The 13,778-nt window shown below is 34.0% G+C and overlaps 2 protein-coding genes across 2 annotated transcripts in view; one reads left to right on the top strand and one right to left on the bottom strand.

Annotated features, from left to right (window-relative positions):
* The window catches only part of LOC115442697 (protein spaetzle 3), a 47,280-nt gene extending 38,950 nt beyond the window's left edge, over window positions 1-8,330 (top strand). The window contains exons 4-7 of the mRNA XM_030167830.2: window positions 3,851-3,975; window positions 4,596-4,802; window positions 5,614-5,739; window positions 6,644-8,330. Coding sequence (XP_030023690.1) covers window positions 3,851-3,975; window positions 4,596-4,802; window positions 5,614-5,739; window positions 6,644-6,800 — 615 coding nt within the window. The 3' untranslated portion in view covers window positions 6,801-8,330. The remainder of the gene's footprint in view (window positions 1-3,850; window positions 3,976-4,595; window positions 4,803-5,613; window positions 5,740-6,643) is intronic.
* Window positions 8,331-8,485: 155 nt separating this feature from the next.
* LOC115442698 (NFU1 iron-sulfur cluster scaffold homolog, mitochondrial) lies at window positions 8,486-13,424 on the bottom strand. Its single transcript, XM_030167831.2, has 5 exons — window positions 13,179-13,424; window positions 10,755-10,969; window positions 10,338-10,523; window positions 9,629-9,816; window positions 8,486-8,716 (listed from the first exon to the last, which is right to left on the bottom strand). Exons 1-5 carry the CDS (start codon window positions 13,250-13,252, stop codon window positions 8,585-8,587), a joined length of 795 nt encoding a protein of 264 aa, XP_030023691.1. The 5' UTR covers window positions 13,253-13,424; the 3' UTR covers window positions 8,486-8,584.
* Window positions 13,425-13,778: the final 354 nt, after the last annotated feature.

The following is a 13,778-nucleotide window of genomic DNA, read 5'->3' as shown; positions in this document are numbered from 1 at the left end:
TACTTACTATATTATCTGCCCTCAACAATTTAGAGCTATTATGTACTGTGGACTGGAAAAACATAAGCCAAGTGCGAATACATTTATATTAAACTATAAAAAAGTCAAAGTCGCCGTCGACCAAGTTGCCGACGTCTAGTCGGCAGTGCGTAATAACTCTAAAGAACTTATCTTTGCCTCAAATTTTCTAAAAACCTCTACCAAAACGTTTATAAGTGACGCATGCTTACTCGTTTAGCCCTGCTCCCATAAAAAATAAAAAAAAACCTATAATCACACTAACAGCATCATTATTATGTATCAAATATTTATTATATCACTTAACTTTTCATTTAATAATACAAATAGCGCAACAATGTACGTGCGACCGTTTTACACGCAAACTTTATTTGAACGTTTGCAATGGTTACATTTTAATCACGCACTACACTGGGAAGCAATTTGAATCGAGATCAGACTTTCTATTGAATTTTATTTGTTTTAAGTGCAAGGCAGCGTTATCGTATTTTAAAGTTGCTTAATAATATTTATTATATTGTAACATTTTGGCTTCTGGTATGCATCTATTTCGGTTTCAATATATTTTCCGTTGTTTATAGAGCCTAGATTTACCCATTACATACAAAAAAAAATTATAGGTACACATAACATTTGCATAGAACATCGGTACAAACGCAAACCAAAAAAAATTATGTCTATTTTGTGAAGATCAGGTTTAAGCTCTAAAGTATGACTTCATGGCTCACTGCCATTGCATCGGACAAACAAGTACCTATAAATCATAGAGAAAACCTCAAGTTTATCTTGATTCATAAAAGCATTCGCAATATTTATGAAATTCGTAGTTGCTAAGTGTGGAACACAAAACGTGCGAATTGATTATGTTTGTTTATGTCCATGCTAATATGTATTACAAGACGAGACAAGGTTTGTTGACATTTGGAATCCCATTCTCATGTTGCGAAAATAAAAAGAGAGCACAAGTTTATTTGAATATCTGGCGACTCGTATCTGCAGCACAATAGTCGAAACTTTATGAACGGCCAATTCAAAATGATCGTACGTTCGAGCAATGATTGTGAATTACCGTGGTTAATTTGTATGCTTTGTCAGAAGCAAACACGACTTACAAACCGTGTAATGTTACCCAACACTAATCTTAAGATGAGTTTTGTAACTTTTAATGCATTTTAACACTTCGAAATATTAATTATGAATTTTTTTTCCTATTTATTTCAGTGACCTCAGACTGCTCGTTAACTAACAGGTTGATCTGTGAATCGAAACTATTAAATGAGATGATAAAATTAAACATTGCTTTTAAAACGTTGAAGAACTTCGGATGATATTTAGTGTTTGTATTGAACTTTGTAATTACAAATTTAAAAATAATACACATTGCGAAGTTCTATTCTGTGACGTCGGATTAGCCCGCGCCGCTCGCTACCGGAGGCGCCACGGAACGAACGCCTTGGTGCCTTATATTTTTTGCTCACAAAAATATGTAAATTTATTTCGTTCCATGCAAGGTTATTGACACAGTTGCGTCTTAAATATACTGGATAACTTTTGAATTGCTAAATAACAAGCGCTTGCTAAATTAATGACGCGATCCAGTTTTCCCATTCTGTGTTGCGCAACGTGGCAACTGGCATCTCATAAATCACTTAAATATGTAAACTTAAACACAACCCGTTTTTTTTTGAATACTTATGATAAAGTAGATAATATTGTTGCATGAGAAAATTCAATATTCTGAACGAGTACATGTTTTGTAGCGTTTGCTATTTTGAATCTTAATGACTGTTTTATGTTAGTCACATTTCATGCATAAACTACAATAGCTATTGTAACATCTAACATTTTTTACACTTTGTACATGATGCGTAAGGTTTATAATGCTATAAAATTGAATATATTAAAGAAAATATAATAATGTTTGAAACATTATTCAGTATCGCGGCACTTATCTTGGGAAGCTTTTGCCGATGTGTAGTGGTCGGCGCTGCGTTTGCGTTGTTTTTTGTTTTTCGGTAGTCACTGGCCGATTTGTTTTTATTTTGTATCCGTCCAGTTAATTAGCGCATGTTACACAAGAAGGACGTGTTAATTAAATAATCCGGTAGCGAGGATGGATTTGTTCGCGCACAGTGTAAGTGTTTTTAGTGGATTATAATCAGAAATGTGCAAGTGTGTTTGTTTTGGAAGTGGCAAAACTACATTTATTAAAAAAAGTACAGAATGTTGAGTAATAGATTTTAGATAGTGTTTATAAACGAAAATTTTTGCATAACCATCCAAATATATTTGAAGTAGGTAACTAATTATTTTGCAAGCTAAAACAAGCTGTCTAGAACTCTGAGTAAATGTAAAGAAATTCGAATTCCGTGAAGACGCAGCTAATCGCATAGGAAACCGACACACCTTGTCGGCTCGATTGTCCATTGTGCTGAAGAATGACTAATAAACTTCCTTCAGACTTCTTCGCTTATTGAAGAGCTCTATGCGAAGTTCCGTTTTCCGCGTATTTGAAGGGTCTTTAACCCTTTGTACACGGTTCATTAGATTCGTGATTAGTTCAAGTTTTTTGTTATAAATAATCTCATTTAACGTACCTTCTAAATGTAGGTTTTATAAGTTTCTAAGTGGTTTACGTTTAGATTTCTACATCATCATGGGGATATCTATGGATTGTCCATTGTTGAATATAGGTATCCTTCAATGAGTTGGTTCACTGTTAAATACGGCCTGTATTCCTTCAAAGATTTTAAGACAAGTCAGTATGGAAAACTTTAGGTAGTCTATGCTAATTTTTTTTTTTTTATTTGTTTCAATGGTTTTAGAATATCATTTGTTATTCTCATTGTGATTCAATTAGAATCGGTTTCGTATAAACTCAGATAAGTACTGCACAATATGTATCTAACTATACGAGAATACCTCCATGTTTTATAAAATTTAAGTACTGAAATATGGTCCATTGTTTTTCTATTCAATTCTCGAGAGTTTATGTGCCTTGATGGTTAATACTAAAAGAATATAAGTGCAGCATAAATGGAACCACTGCCAGGGTTTCATAACTATTCTACAATACCAACATGAACTGACTACGGATACGTTTAATACTTATAATCATAGGCGTACCCAGGGGAGGGTTTTAGAATTTAAACCCGTGAAGAGGGCCTCCCGACTCTCGAAATAAAGTTTGTTCAATTGTCAAGTAATAATTGCATGGTTATAACAATCTTCTGTTATTCGTCTCGAATGAGTGTAAATGTCATTCAATGCACGTTATTTTTCTTTCATACTGTTTACAATGAGTACGATTTTCGTAACCTAGTTTTAAGAAATGAGAAGGATGTTCGGCCTAATTCTATTATTTTATGATCGACAGCGGATTCATACTTTATTCTAGTATTGTGGATACCTTCCCAAAATATTTACTAGGATCACACACCATCCATACACACCCAATATCTATCTAGTGGACGTTTATATGTGAGGAATCTATATCCTCTACCTACTGGGCGTTTATAGAAGATAGATAATATAATTTAACATTAGACACTAATAATAAACCGCAATAAAATCCTAAAATAGTTTAATTTTAATGTCTTTCTCGCGTAAACATAAAAAATCATTAGATACTACCTCTTTTTCTGACATATGCTATCAAAATACCCCCTTTCACTAATTCATGACACGAGTTATGGCGATCAGAAGCTACTGGCTATCGGTCCTGAACTGCAAAACCACTCATATATGTCTTTACGGGAATTTAACACTTTTGGATCAGAGCTAAGCGTTGCTATTGCGTGCAATATTTTCATGTAAGCGTGTTGTTTTTCAGATCCTGTGGACAGCGCTATCAGTGGCCTTGGGCTATGAGCTGCAAGGTCAGATTATACGAGGCGTGCCATGTGTCAAGCGTAACTACCAATTGTATTGTCCTACCGCTGGCAACTCCTATCCTTTGTGAGTGATATGAAATATACAATTACTTAATGACTCTTTATAGTCTATGTACAAATATACAGAAAATGTATATTTTGTCTTGATTATTGATAATTCATAGAATAAAGGTTTTACTCGCGGCTATGTTTGTTGATAGCCTTTGACGTCCATAATGTTTGATCTACTATCTATCTTAAATCAAGATCTATATGTCAAAATGTGATATACGGTTTTTAAGATTCGTAACTTTTTTATGCTTTCAATGACGGGACGAGCTTGCGGTTCGCCTAATGGTAAGCGATACGACCGCCCATAAACAGTAGAAATACCAAACAATACTTTGTAATTCAAAGTATTGTTTGGTATTCCACTGCGCTCGCCATCCTGAGACATGAGATGTTAAGTCTTATTATGTCCAGTTACATTGGCTACAATTTCGCTACGTTGCTAGCAAGCAATCGACTCTACATTACCACAATATAAAGCCGCGTTTCCATTGTGCAACCCCTCATAGGTGTTAACGTCGTGTGTTAGGTAGTAGTGGTAGTTACATCAAAATATTCTAAGATTCAGAATATATCATCAATTAGGCATTTAACCTTACTTATCTTAAAAATATCATAAACTTTCTCACATTCCAGGGAACAGATCGAGACGTTTATAGACGAGAATAAAGCGTTAATAAAGAGAATGTATGGGTCCTTCAACACGCCAGCAGGGAGCCGGGTAAAGCGAGCTCCAGGTGTACCAGATATGCATGATGCTTCTGGCGACTCGTTCTTCAGACATGCTCGACAAGCAGCGAACACGCCCTTACCTGACGCTCAGGCTGTTAATAGCACTGGAAGGTCAGTATTTAGTAATAGGTGAACAGATGGACAAGTAGTCAGATAATATAAAACTATTTACAAGACTTTCCCGCCCTCACACACACCACTACAACTCCTGTAAGCCAGGATCACGTGGCACGCATTTTATGACACCGAGCAGTGAAGCTCGGCGAGTGTCAGGGAAAACTAATATGTCATTACCCGCAACGAAATTATTCAAATAGAAAGATAGGGAGGAGTTGGAAATATTAACTGTCCACTTTCCTCCATATCAATGCTGGTGACAAAATCATGGATCTAAGGAGGTGTAATATAAAACTGTTGCTAGAAAGTTATATTTTATTATAAAATAGATTCTTTGAATAGACATGAACGCTATCATCGATTAGCAACTGAATACAAGAGACCGAATGCGTTTTATGGAAAGTAATGAAGGTTAGTAGGGTTGTCTTGCAACTGTGCAATAATTATTTTTTTACCACGGGAATAATACATAATTATCAAGAATAGGTCCATTCTTAGTCTCGATTGATGCACCGCCATTTTCAATAAACGATCCCAATCGCTTTTCTCGATCTATCTCAAAATTGGACCAATCAAAATAAAGGATTTTTGACATGCGTACAAATAAGTTATTTTGATTGGCTCATTCTCGGAATCGGATAGAAGATTAAGATTGGGATCGTTTATTGATAACGGCTAGGGTACATTAGCTGTAATCATATCATTCCCTTATCTCTGACAGCAATTTCAACACGCCCATTCCTTTGATTCATAACTTCAATCAAACCATCAAATCCCTTAATAACTTCTAATATTGTTTTTACAGAGTGGACGCTTGTGAGAGCAAGACAGAGATTATGACTCCGTATTGGGCGCTTAACTCGGCCAGGAAGTTGCGCGCCATAGTCAACACTATGCACTTCGAACAAGCAATACATCAGGAGACGTGCAGGTATAAGGTTTTAAAAAGTAATTGTTTTATTAAGTTTCTTTAATTCTTAATAAAAAATATAAAAAGCGGCGATAACCTAGTTGGGAGTGGAAACTGCTGAGATGAATGTCCGCAGGTTCAAAACCTTAGGGCAGGCACCTCTGACTTTTCTAAAGTTATGTGTGTATACTTTGTGAATTATTGCTTGCTTTAACGGGGAAGGAAAACATCGTGAAGAAACCTGCATACCTGAGAAATTCTCTAAGAAATTTGAAGGCTTGTGTAGTATACCAATCCGCACTAAGCCAGCGTGGTCGACTAAGTCCTAAGCCCTCTCGATAGTAGAGGAGTCCCGTGCCCAGCAGTGAGATATTAAATAATATAATGTTGATATTATTTATTTAACTCTTAATTATCTCACTCCGTACAGAGTCAGAAGAATATGGTCTTAGGTACACGTCTCACTAAAACTCTCAGTAACGGTCAACAGAATATGTGTATAGGTATACAATTTATACTTTACTATAAATCTGTGGTTTGTTTGTTTGAACGTGCTAATTTTAGGAACTACTAAACCTACTTTAAATTTTTTCTAAAGGACGCCATATTACTCCCGTTAGTTACAGGCTTCTTTTTATCCCGGAAAAACTTTTTTATGTGGGCGGAATCGCAGACAAACGTTAGTATTGTGTAATGGTTACGGCTTAGTTTCTACGCCTTATTAATGTAAATTTTCTCAGGATGTTAAAAATATCCTTTCATACTGATTTTCACACGTTATATCATTTTCAGAAATCATTCAAAATATAATTACAGTTACCCACGCAACCGTACACTACAAATCTGTACTTATAATAAAAAAAATAATAATGCTATATCTTGACTTAAAAGGTTTATATCCAGAGCTGTATTTTTATCATTTCAGTAAAACAACAACCAACAGATGCAACCGCGACTGCGGCTGTGAACAGAAGTACAAGTGGCATCGCCTACTCGCCTACGATCCTTCAGACGACTGCGCCGGCATATTCATGGACTGGTTCTTGTTCCCATCCTGCTGTGTGTGTAGATGTAAACCTTAAACTCTTTAAATAGCATTAATGAGGCATAATCTACAACCTCTTTAGTCGATTTAAGCTTTGCACACACCTATCTATGCGATGTTATATCGATTATCGCGTGCTAGTAAATGTTATCGATTTATGAAACAATCGATAAGTTTGTATATGCGCAATCATACTCATGCGTAAAATAAACTTATGTTCTGATTGTTATATACGAAAATAATTAAAATTATTCTCATATAAAATATGTAATAATGATAACAGTAGTGCGTCCCGGCTCGATTTAAACTAAAAATAAAATTGTATTCTACATTAAAGTTAGTCGAAATACCACTTATTATGTGTTTTAAAGGCCCTTAGAGTCTATATTAATATTAGCCCTCTATAATGGTGGTACGAAGGTGTGGGCGAAGCTTTATTTGCGATATCGCAGTAGATTTTAATCAAGTAAGTATAGAGTCTAGACTTCAGCAAGAATCTCTGTAGGTTTATTGTTTATTCGAACTAGTTTCGACTTTAAATACGGATTTTTTAAATCATATTGCAATCAAACACTGAATATTGAAACTATTATTTTTAATCTTTTACGAATTTCTTGATATGGATATTGTATAAATACGAACGATGACAGTTTAATTGAAATAGAAAACATCAGTGAGAAAAATGCAACAAAATTAAAAGGTGCAAAGTTTGAAATATAAATATATTATAAATATGACTTCTATGAAATTGGCCCATAATTAGCCCATAATTTGACATACAGTGAATTAACAAAATATTTTCATACATTAAAATTCTATTATTAAATAAAATACGCTCTAGAATAAAATAGGTTTATCAATTGGCTTCAGAACTTGTATAGCATTAGAATCTATGAAACATTTTATTAGCGTAAGTCGAAAACCGTACATGGCTTAAGATTTTTTATGTATAATGGAACACTGCCATTGTATAATTCCATAATCACCTATTTATAAGATTTTTTTAAATATCGATATTTTAAGTGCTTTCGACCGTGCGTTACGCGTAATATAAGTTCGTTGTACTATATAGACTTAAGTAGAAATATAACTTAGTTTTAGTTGAAGCCCTAATAAAATATTTTTTGGGGACCATTTGGATCACTCATATATTTATATGCAAGCCAGATTCGACAGTATTTTCTCTATTTTATTTGGTCAATGGTTTAAGATTCAGTAATTTATCCTACTCACTATGAAATTATAAAATAAATAAATAAACACACATTATACGTACATCAGAGTTTCCTATGAATTTCGATTCCTTTGCCTATTTCGATTTTTGTAAAGAAAAATTGTTGGGAGAATGAAAACTGCGATTAAAATTGCTCCAAAATAAGATTTTTTTTGTCATGCAGTTTATTTGGCTATATTTTTACCATATAATATGCAATCGTTTGCAGTTGATTTTTAGTGATAAATATCTTTATAAGTAATTGACCAATCTAAGCATGACTTGATTGTATGATAGCCTACGATACTCAAATTTATAAAATTATATTGATAATAAATGTGCAATGAGATATAATTATTTTTTTCTTTAATGTGATGCAAGCACAAATAAGTCCAATGATTAAATAAGAAGAAGAAATAAATTGTAAATAAACCTGATTTTATAAAAAAAAAAAAAAACAAAAAATTTATGATCTTGCCAACAAAAGGTTTTGATATAAAAACATAAAGCTGGTACTCTAATAAAAATATATATTTAACAATATAAAAACAAAATTAACTATATATACATGTCACTACTTGAAGCTTACAAAATTAATTGATACATGTTTATTCATTTTTCTCTTTGGTTTTTAATTGTTCGAATTCTTTGAATACCTTTTCACTCAATTTTTCACCTTCATCATCTATTTGTTCTACAGCGACTACTTCAGGGATATAAAACTGCATCATATTTTGCACCTGAAATTATATAAATAATTTCAAAATTTTTGCCAGTCTCTATGGTATAGCAAGCAAACATAGCTACATTCTTATCTTTTTTTTACTGACAAGGCAAAGAGATCAATCTGCACGTGATGGTAAGTGAAGTAGAGGCTATATAGTGTCGAATGATGATTACCCCTCGCCAGTCGACACAATTATGCCGGCTTGTTTGAAACGGAATGTCCACAGGTTGATCCTGGAACGCGGTCTTATAACACTATCGTTGTCTTTTCAACTTGTGTACGCTGTTCGCTATCCGGACGGATATAAATTATATAAATATCCTACCACCAGAAAATCACTGTGAAATGAGGTAGCATATTTTCTGTACAAGTTAATATAGATAACTCCCAGCTATAAGGTCGTAAATCAAAAAGTATGATTTTACAGTGGACCCGTTTTAATAAACATATGTAACGCGCTGGAAATACATCACGATCCATTCGCGCGGCTCTGTGCCTACCCCACGCGGAATATATGGTCGCGGCTATACCTCGCCCCGCGCTCACTCTCCCGCTCCCGCACCTGCGCCGCGTCCACGCGGCGCGCGCGTCGCTCAGTCGGCCCGCAACAACACGGCACGACATAGGTCTGTGTATGTACTTACCCTCGAATCGAATAAAACTTTATAAATTTACACCCGCGTATATTATTATATGCCCCCCAACAACATTACACATATATTTTTTTGCTAAATATAAAAAAACGAATGAGTGAATGTTTGGATGAAATTTGACATACACAACCATGTCCTGGATTAAAACATAGGGTGCTTTTTATCCCGATAACTGTCTCCTGTGGAAAATAAATGAATTGTGGATGCCCTCTACCCCAACTAAGGGACATAGGACTTGAATGATGAATGAATAAAATTCAAAAATATCTTACCCCATTTTTGAGTGTTACTATGGAGCTTGGGCATGAAGAGCATGACCCTTGCATCTTCAACCTTAATACGCCATCCTTAAAGTCTACAAACAATACGTCACCGCCATCTTCCTGCACCGTTGGACGTATTCTCGTGTCTAATAATTCCTTAATCATTTGCACTATCTCGTCATCGTTTTCGTTTATTTCTGGAATATAAAATACACTTTATAATTTGAGCATTGGAAAGCATCTGACTGCAACCTGATACTTAGTGGGATGGGATCCACAAACAGTATTGATTGACGAGAGATGCTCATTCCTCATCAACTGACACAATCGAGTCTGCTTATTCAACTGATCCTGGAATGAATTGTCACCTTCCAGACCACATCACCATGTGTTCAGTAATAATTATCCAAATGCATAAAAATTCCCTACCATTGCCAACATAAAACAGCTGAATACATTCTATATCACCAGAGGGCAATTTATGTGTGTCTGTTATCACCATCATTATTATACCGATAATGGTCAGACTCTATCCCTTTTTTGTGATTCTTATTCATATATCATTCCCATAATCCTTGTCCCACTTCCTCAGTTATTTCCTATTGCTGTATGAAAGGACAGACCAAGAAAGGCACATTCACATAGAGGATCAATGTCACATCAATATTGAGAAATAAAATTGTTTATATTAATTAAGGAAAAATTATGAAAGTTTTACGTGTGTCTCCAGATGGTTTAGCGTCGGTCACAATCGGCAGGCCACTTGCAAAAAAATCCATGATTGTTGCAAATATTTCGGGTTTGAGTAATTTCCATTCGACATCATCATCTTGTTTAGTTACCGTTACAAAATCAGAGCCAAAGAAGACAGCCTTCACACCGTCAATTCTGAAGATCATTTTAGCTGAAAAGATATTATTATTAATAATTGTCTATCCAAAGAGAACATATTATGATTATAATAATTTAGCTCCACTACAGAAGAAAATTGTATTCTTAATATCAAAATATTTGAAAATTATAAAGTGCACAGGAGTTGCAGTGTGTTTGAATTACTATAGCTACGTTAACAGGAAGCATCCTTGAAATCACAAAAATATCATACAACAAAAACATATAAAATTAAACTACTTACCAAGAGGACTGCATTGCGCAGCACCAATATTAGGAAAGTCCATAGTCTGTCCTGGTTCTAAAACTTTTGTTCCTGGCATGAATTTCAAACTGTTTGGATTTGGTGTGTCTTGAGTTTGTATAAACATTGTTCGGCACAGGCATTTGTTATAAACAGGACCAGACTTATCAGAACTGGTTATCGGTTTAACAAACCCACTGAACTGTTTGCTTTGCCTGAAATGGAATACAAGCATAATTATATTGGTTTCATATTTTATGAAATGAAATGATTTATTTGAATCTTTAAAATGTTATACATTATTTAGATTCCGTCAATATTAACTCTACCACCAGTTTGGAAAGCAGTTCTCACCAGAGAAGAACGGGCAAGAAACTCTGGTGTTGCTCTTTTCAAAATCAGTTTAAAGTAAAGACTATAATACATGATAAGGAGAGGAGAAAAAAATACAATCGTTTTTTTATAGTTGTTTAGAGCAGTTCATTTATATTATCGTAAAATAAGGAAAAAAATAATTTAAATTTTTATATGAGTGCACAACCCTCTCAGGAATCGTTATTGATTGATGTTCTATGTTGAGGGGGTCTTTTTTACACACCTACCCCGTAGCTTGGTTTCATACCATTGAACTAGCTGTTGTGGGCTCACATATACCTAGATGGGTATTATAATGTGGCTATTGTATTTTTATGAATGTTGGAGATATTTCTTGATTATGGTTTATATATGGGTAATTACACTGAAGGTATACCATGAAATAAAATAGAAAATTGGTTCACCCAGTCAAAAGTTTTAATGTAACAAACATAAAAAAAAATACATTCAAATTGAGAACCTCTTCCCGTTTTTGAGGTTGGTTAGAAGGAACGGGGCTATTTTGATTTTCTAAATAAAACGTCACATTTATCTTCTTAAAAATCAACACTTTACAATAAGTTACTTCAACTGCAGATGAAAAAAAATATATAATTTTTAAACAAAATAATAAATATCAATAAAAAGTATTACTTATTTTACACATCCTTTTGACACTATTACTACTTAATTTTTTTTTTATTAATTAAGAGCATTTGTCACATCTGCAATATCACATTTTCAATCAAACACAGCACTCCCTATAAAAAGATATTTGGTCCAAATTGCACAATGATAAAAAAAACATCATAAAACAAGGCAGGGCAAGGCTTTTTTGTGAAGACAGATTATTTTCATGCATAATTTTTGGCAAAATGACTCTGTATATACTATTATAGTATTTACAAAAATAAAAACCAAAATTGAGGGTTAAATAAATAAAGATATTTTTTATAACAGAAAAGTACATATTATGTATGTACAAAATACAATAAATCAAATGAGAAAAGTGTTCAGGACGCACACATAATATACATTTGCAGTAATTTGACATGGTTTGTGAAATAAATGATATAATTCAGGATAAACAAAAGCAAAGTTTCTGTCTCGGACATAGTATATGCCTATGACCCTATTAAGAAAATTTCGAGGCTTTAAATTACACATTGTTATTCAATATTCAGTAATCTTTAGTGAAATTGGGTAACTACAGGAGACAACTAATTACATTATAATGTATATTTTATTTGCAAAACAGAATTATACTTTTGGTTTGTTGCCAATGCTATAAGTAAGTATATAACATAAGTTTGTATATTAAATAATAATGCAATATGCAGTGATGCGGTAACATGGGGAATTTAGTCCAATTCATGGTACATAATAATTTTAAAAAATTTTCCCAATTCTGATAACTTTTGGGCGTATTTTAAATACATAATAGCATTTTGACTGAAAATGATTGATTTAAAAAAAACACACACATCACACATTTATCCCCAAAGTGGTATGCAGAGGCACAATCAGGGCACCCAATTTTCGCCAAGTCTGTTCTGTCTTATGAAGTGATAGGGGGCGAGCCTTTCGCCACACCAGTCACAAATTCCAGACTCTGGGCAGACACTGAGCTGAAAAACCCAAATTTCACTTTGCCCAACCTAGGATTCAAACCCAGGCCCTCAGAGCTCTGTCGTTCCGCGCATATAGTACAACTACGCCACCGAGGCAGTCTATCGATTTGAAATCGAAATAAAAATTGCTATATTTACACATTCGCGGTCTTGAATGGCGAACGAAAACATGCTAACTAAAGGCAAAAATTTTATGCAAAAGAGAATAAGAACTTTTTTTAAGATTCTGTTAGATTTTACTGGCTAAATAAGTAATGTATTACGATATTTTTTTTATATTGACATTTGACATCTCAAATTCAAGAATTTATAAACAGTAGATAAAAATTAGTTTTTCTCGTAAAAGTTGCACCTAAGAACGTGAAACAGGAAATTAACTTAGAGAGTATAATTACTTAAGATTCGAATTAGCGTCTTTTATTTCTAGCATTCTACATACCTGTAAATATTTGAAGCGCAAAGCCTTCCACATTGTTTAGTGGTTTTTAAAACCCGTGACAAACTTCGCAACATGGTGTAAGTTTTGATTATTTTTAAGTAATATTTTAAATAAGTATATGTTTGGGGATAAAGCTGAGCTAAACTTAGTTTTAATTTATTTATTTCTCGACATTTAAAAACACAATCTACATGCCAAAAAATTTTCCCAAATTCAACGTCAATTCTTTCAACTGTCAATTGTCAATTTGACATTTGATATAGGTATGTGCAAATGTCAGTATGAATGATTCGTTAATAAATCATTCGACTCACTGGCGTATTCATCGGTCACTTTTTATGTATACCCATTTCGGTATTATTTATTTGAACATTTTGATTATTTTCGTCAGTTTAATTTAAGAATTGACTGCCTCGGTGGCGTAGTTGTATTGCATGTCCGGTACAATAGCGCTCTGAGGTCCTGGGTTCGAATCCCGGGTCGGGTAAAGTGATATTTGGGTTTTTCTGCTCAGTATCAGCCCGGAGTCTGGAATTTGTGCCCGATATGGCGATAGGCTCACCCCCTATGACATCATGGGACGGAACATACTTGGCGAAA

This window comes from Manduca sexta, chromosome 10 (genome assembly GCF_014839805.1).
Source record: "Manduca sexta isolate Smith_Timp_Sample1 chromosome 10, JHU_Msex_v1.0, whole genome shotgun sequence".
Classification (NCBI taxonomy): domain Eukaryota; kingdom Metazoa; phylum Arthropoda; class Insecta; order Lepidoptera; family Sphingidae; genus Manduca; species Manduca sexta.
Note: the sequence above shows the minus strand (reverse complement) of the source record. Positions and strands in the feature narration are given on the sequence as shown.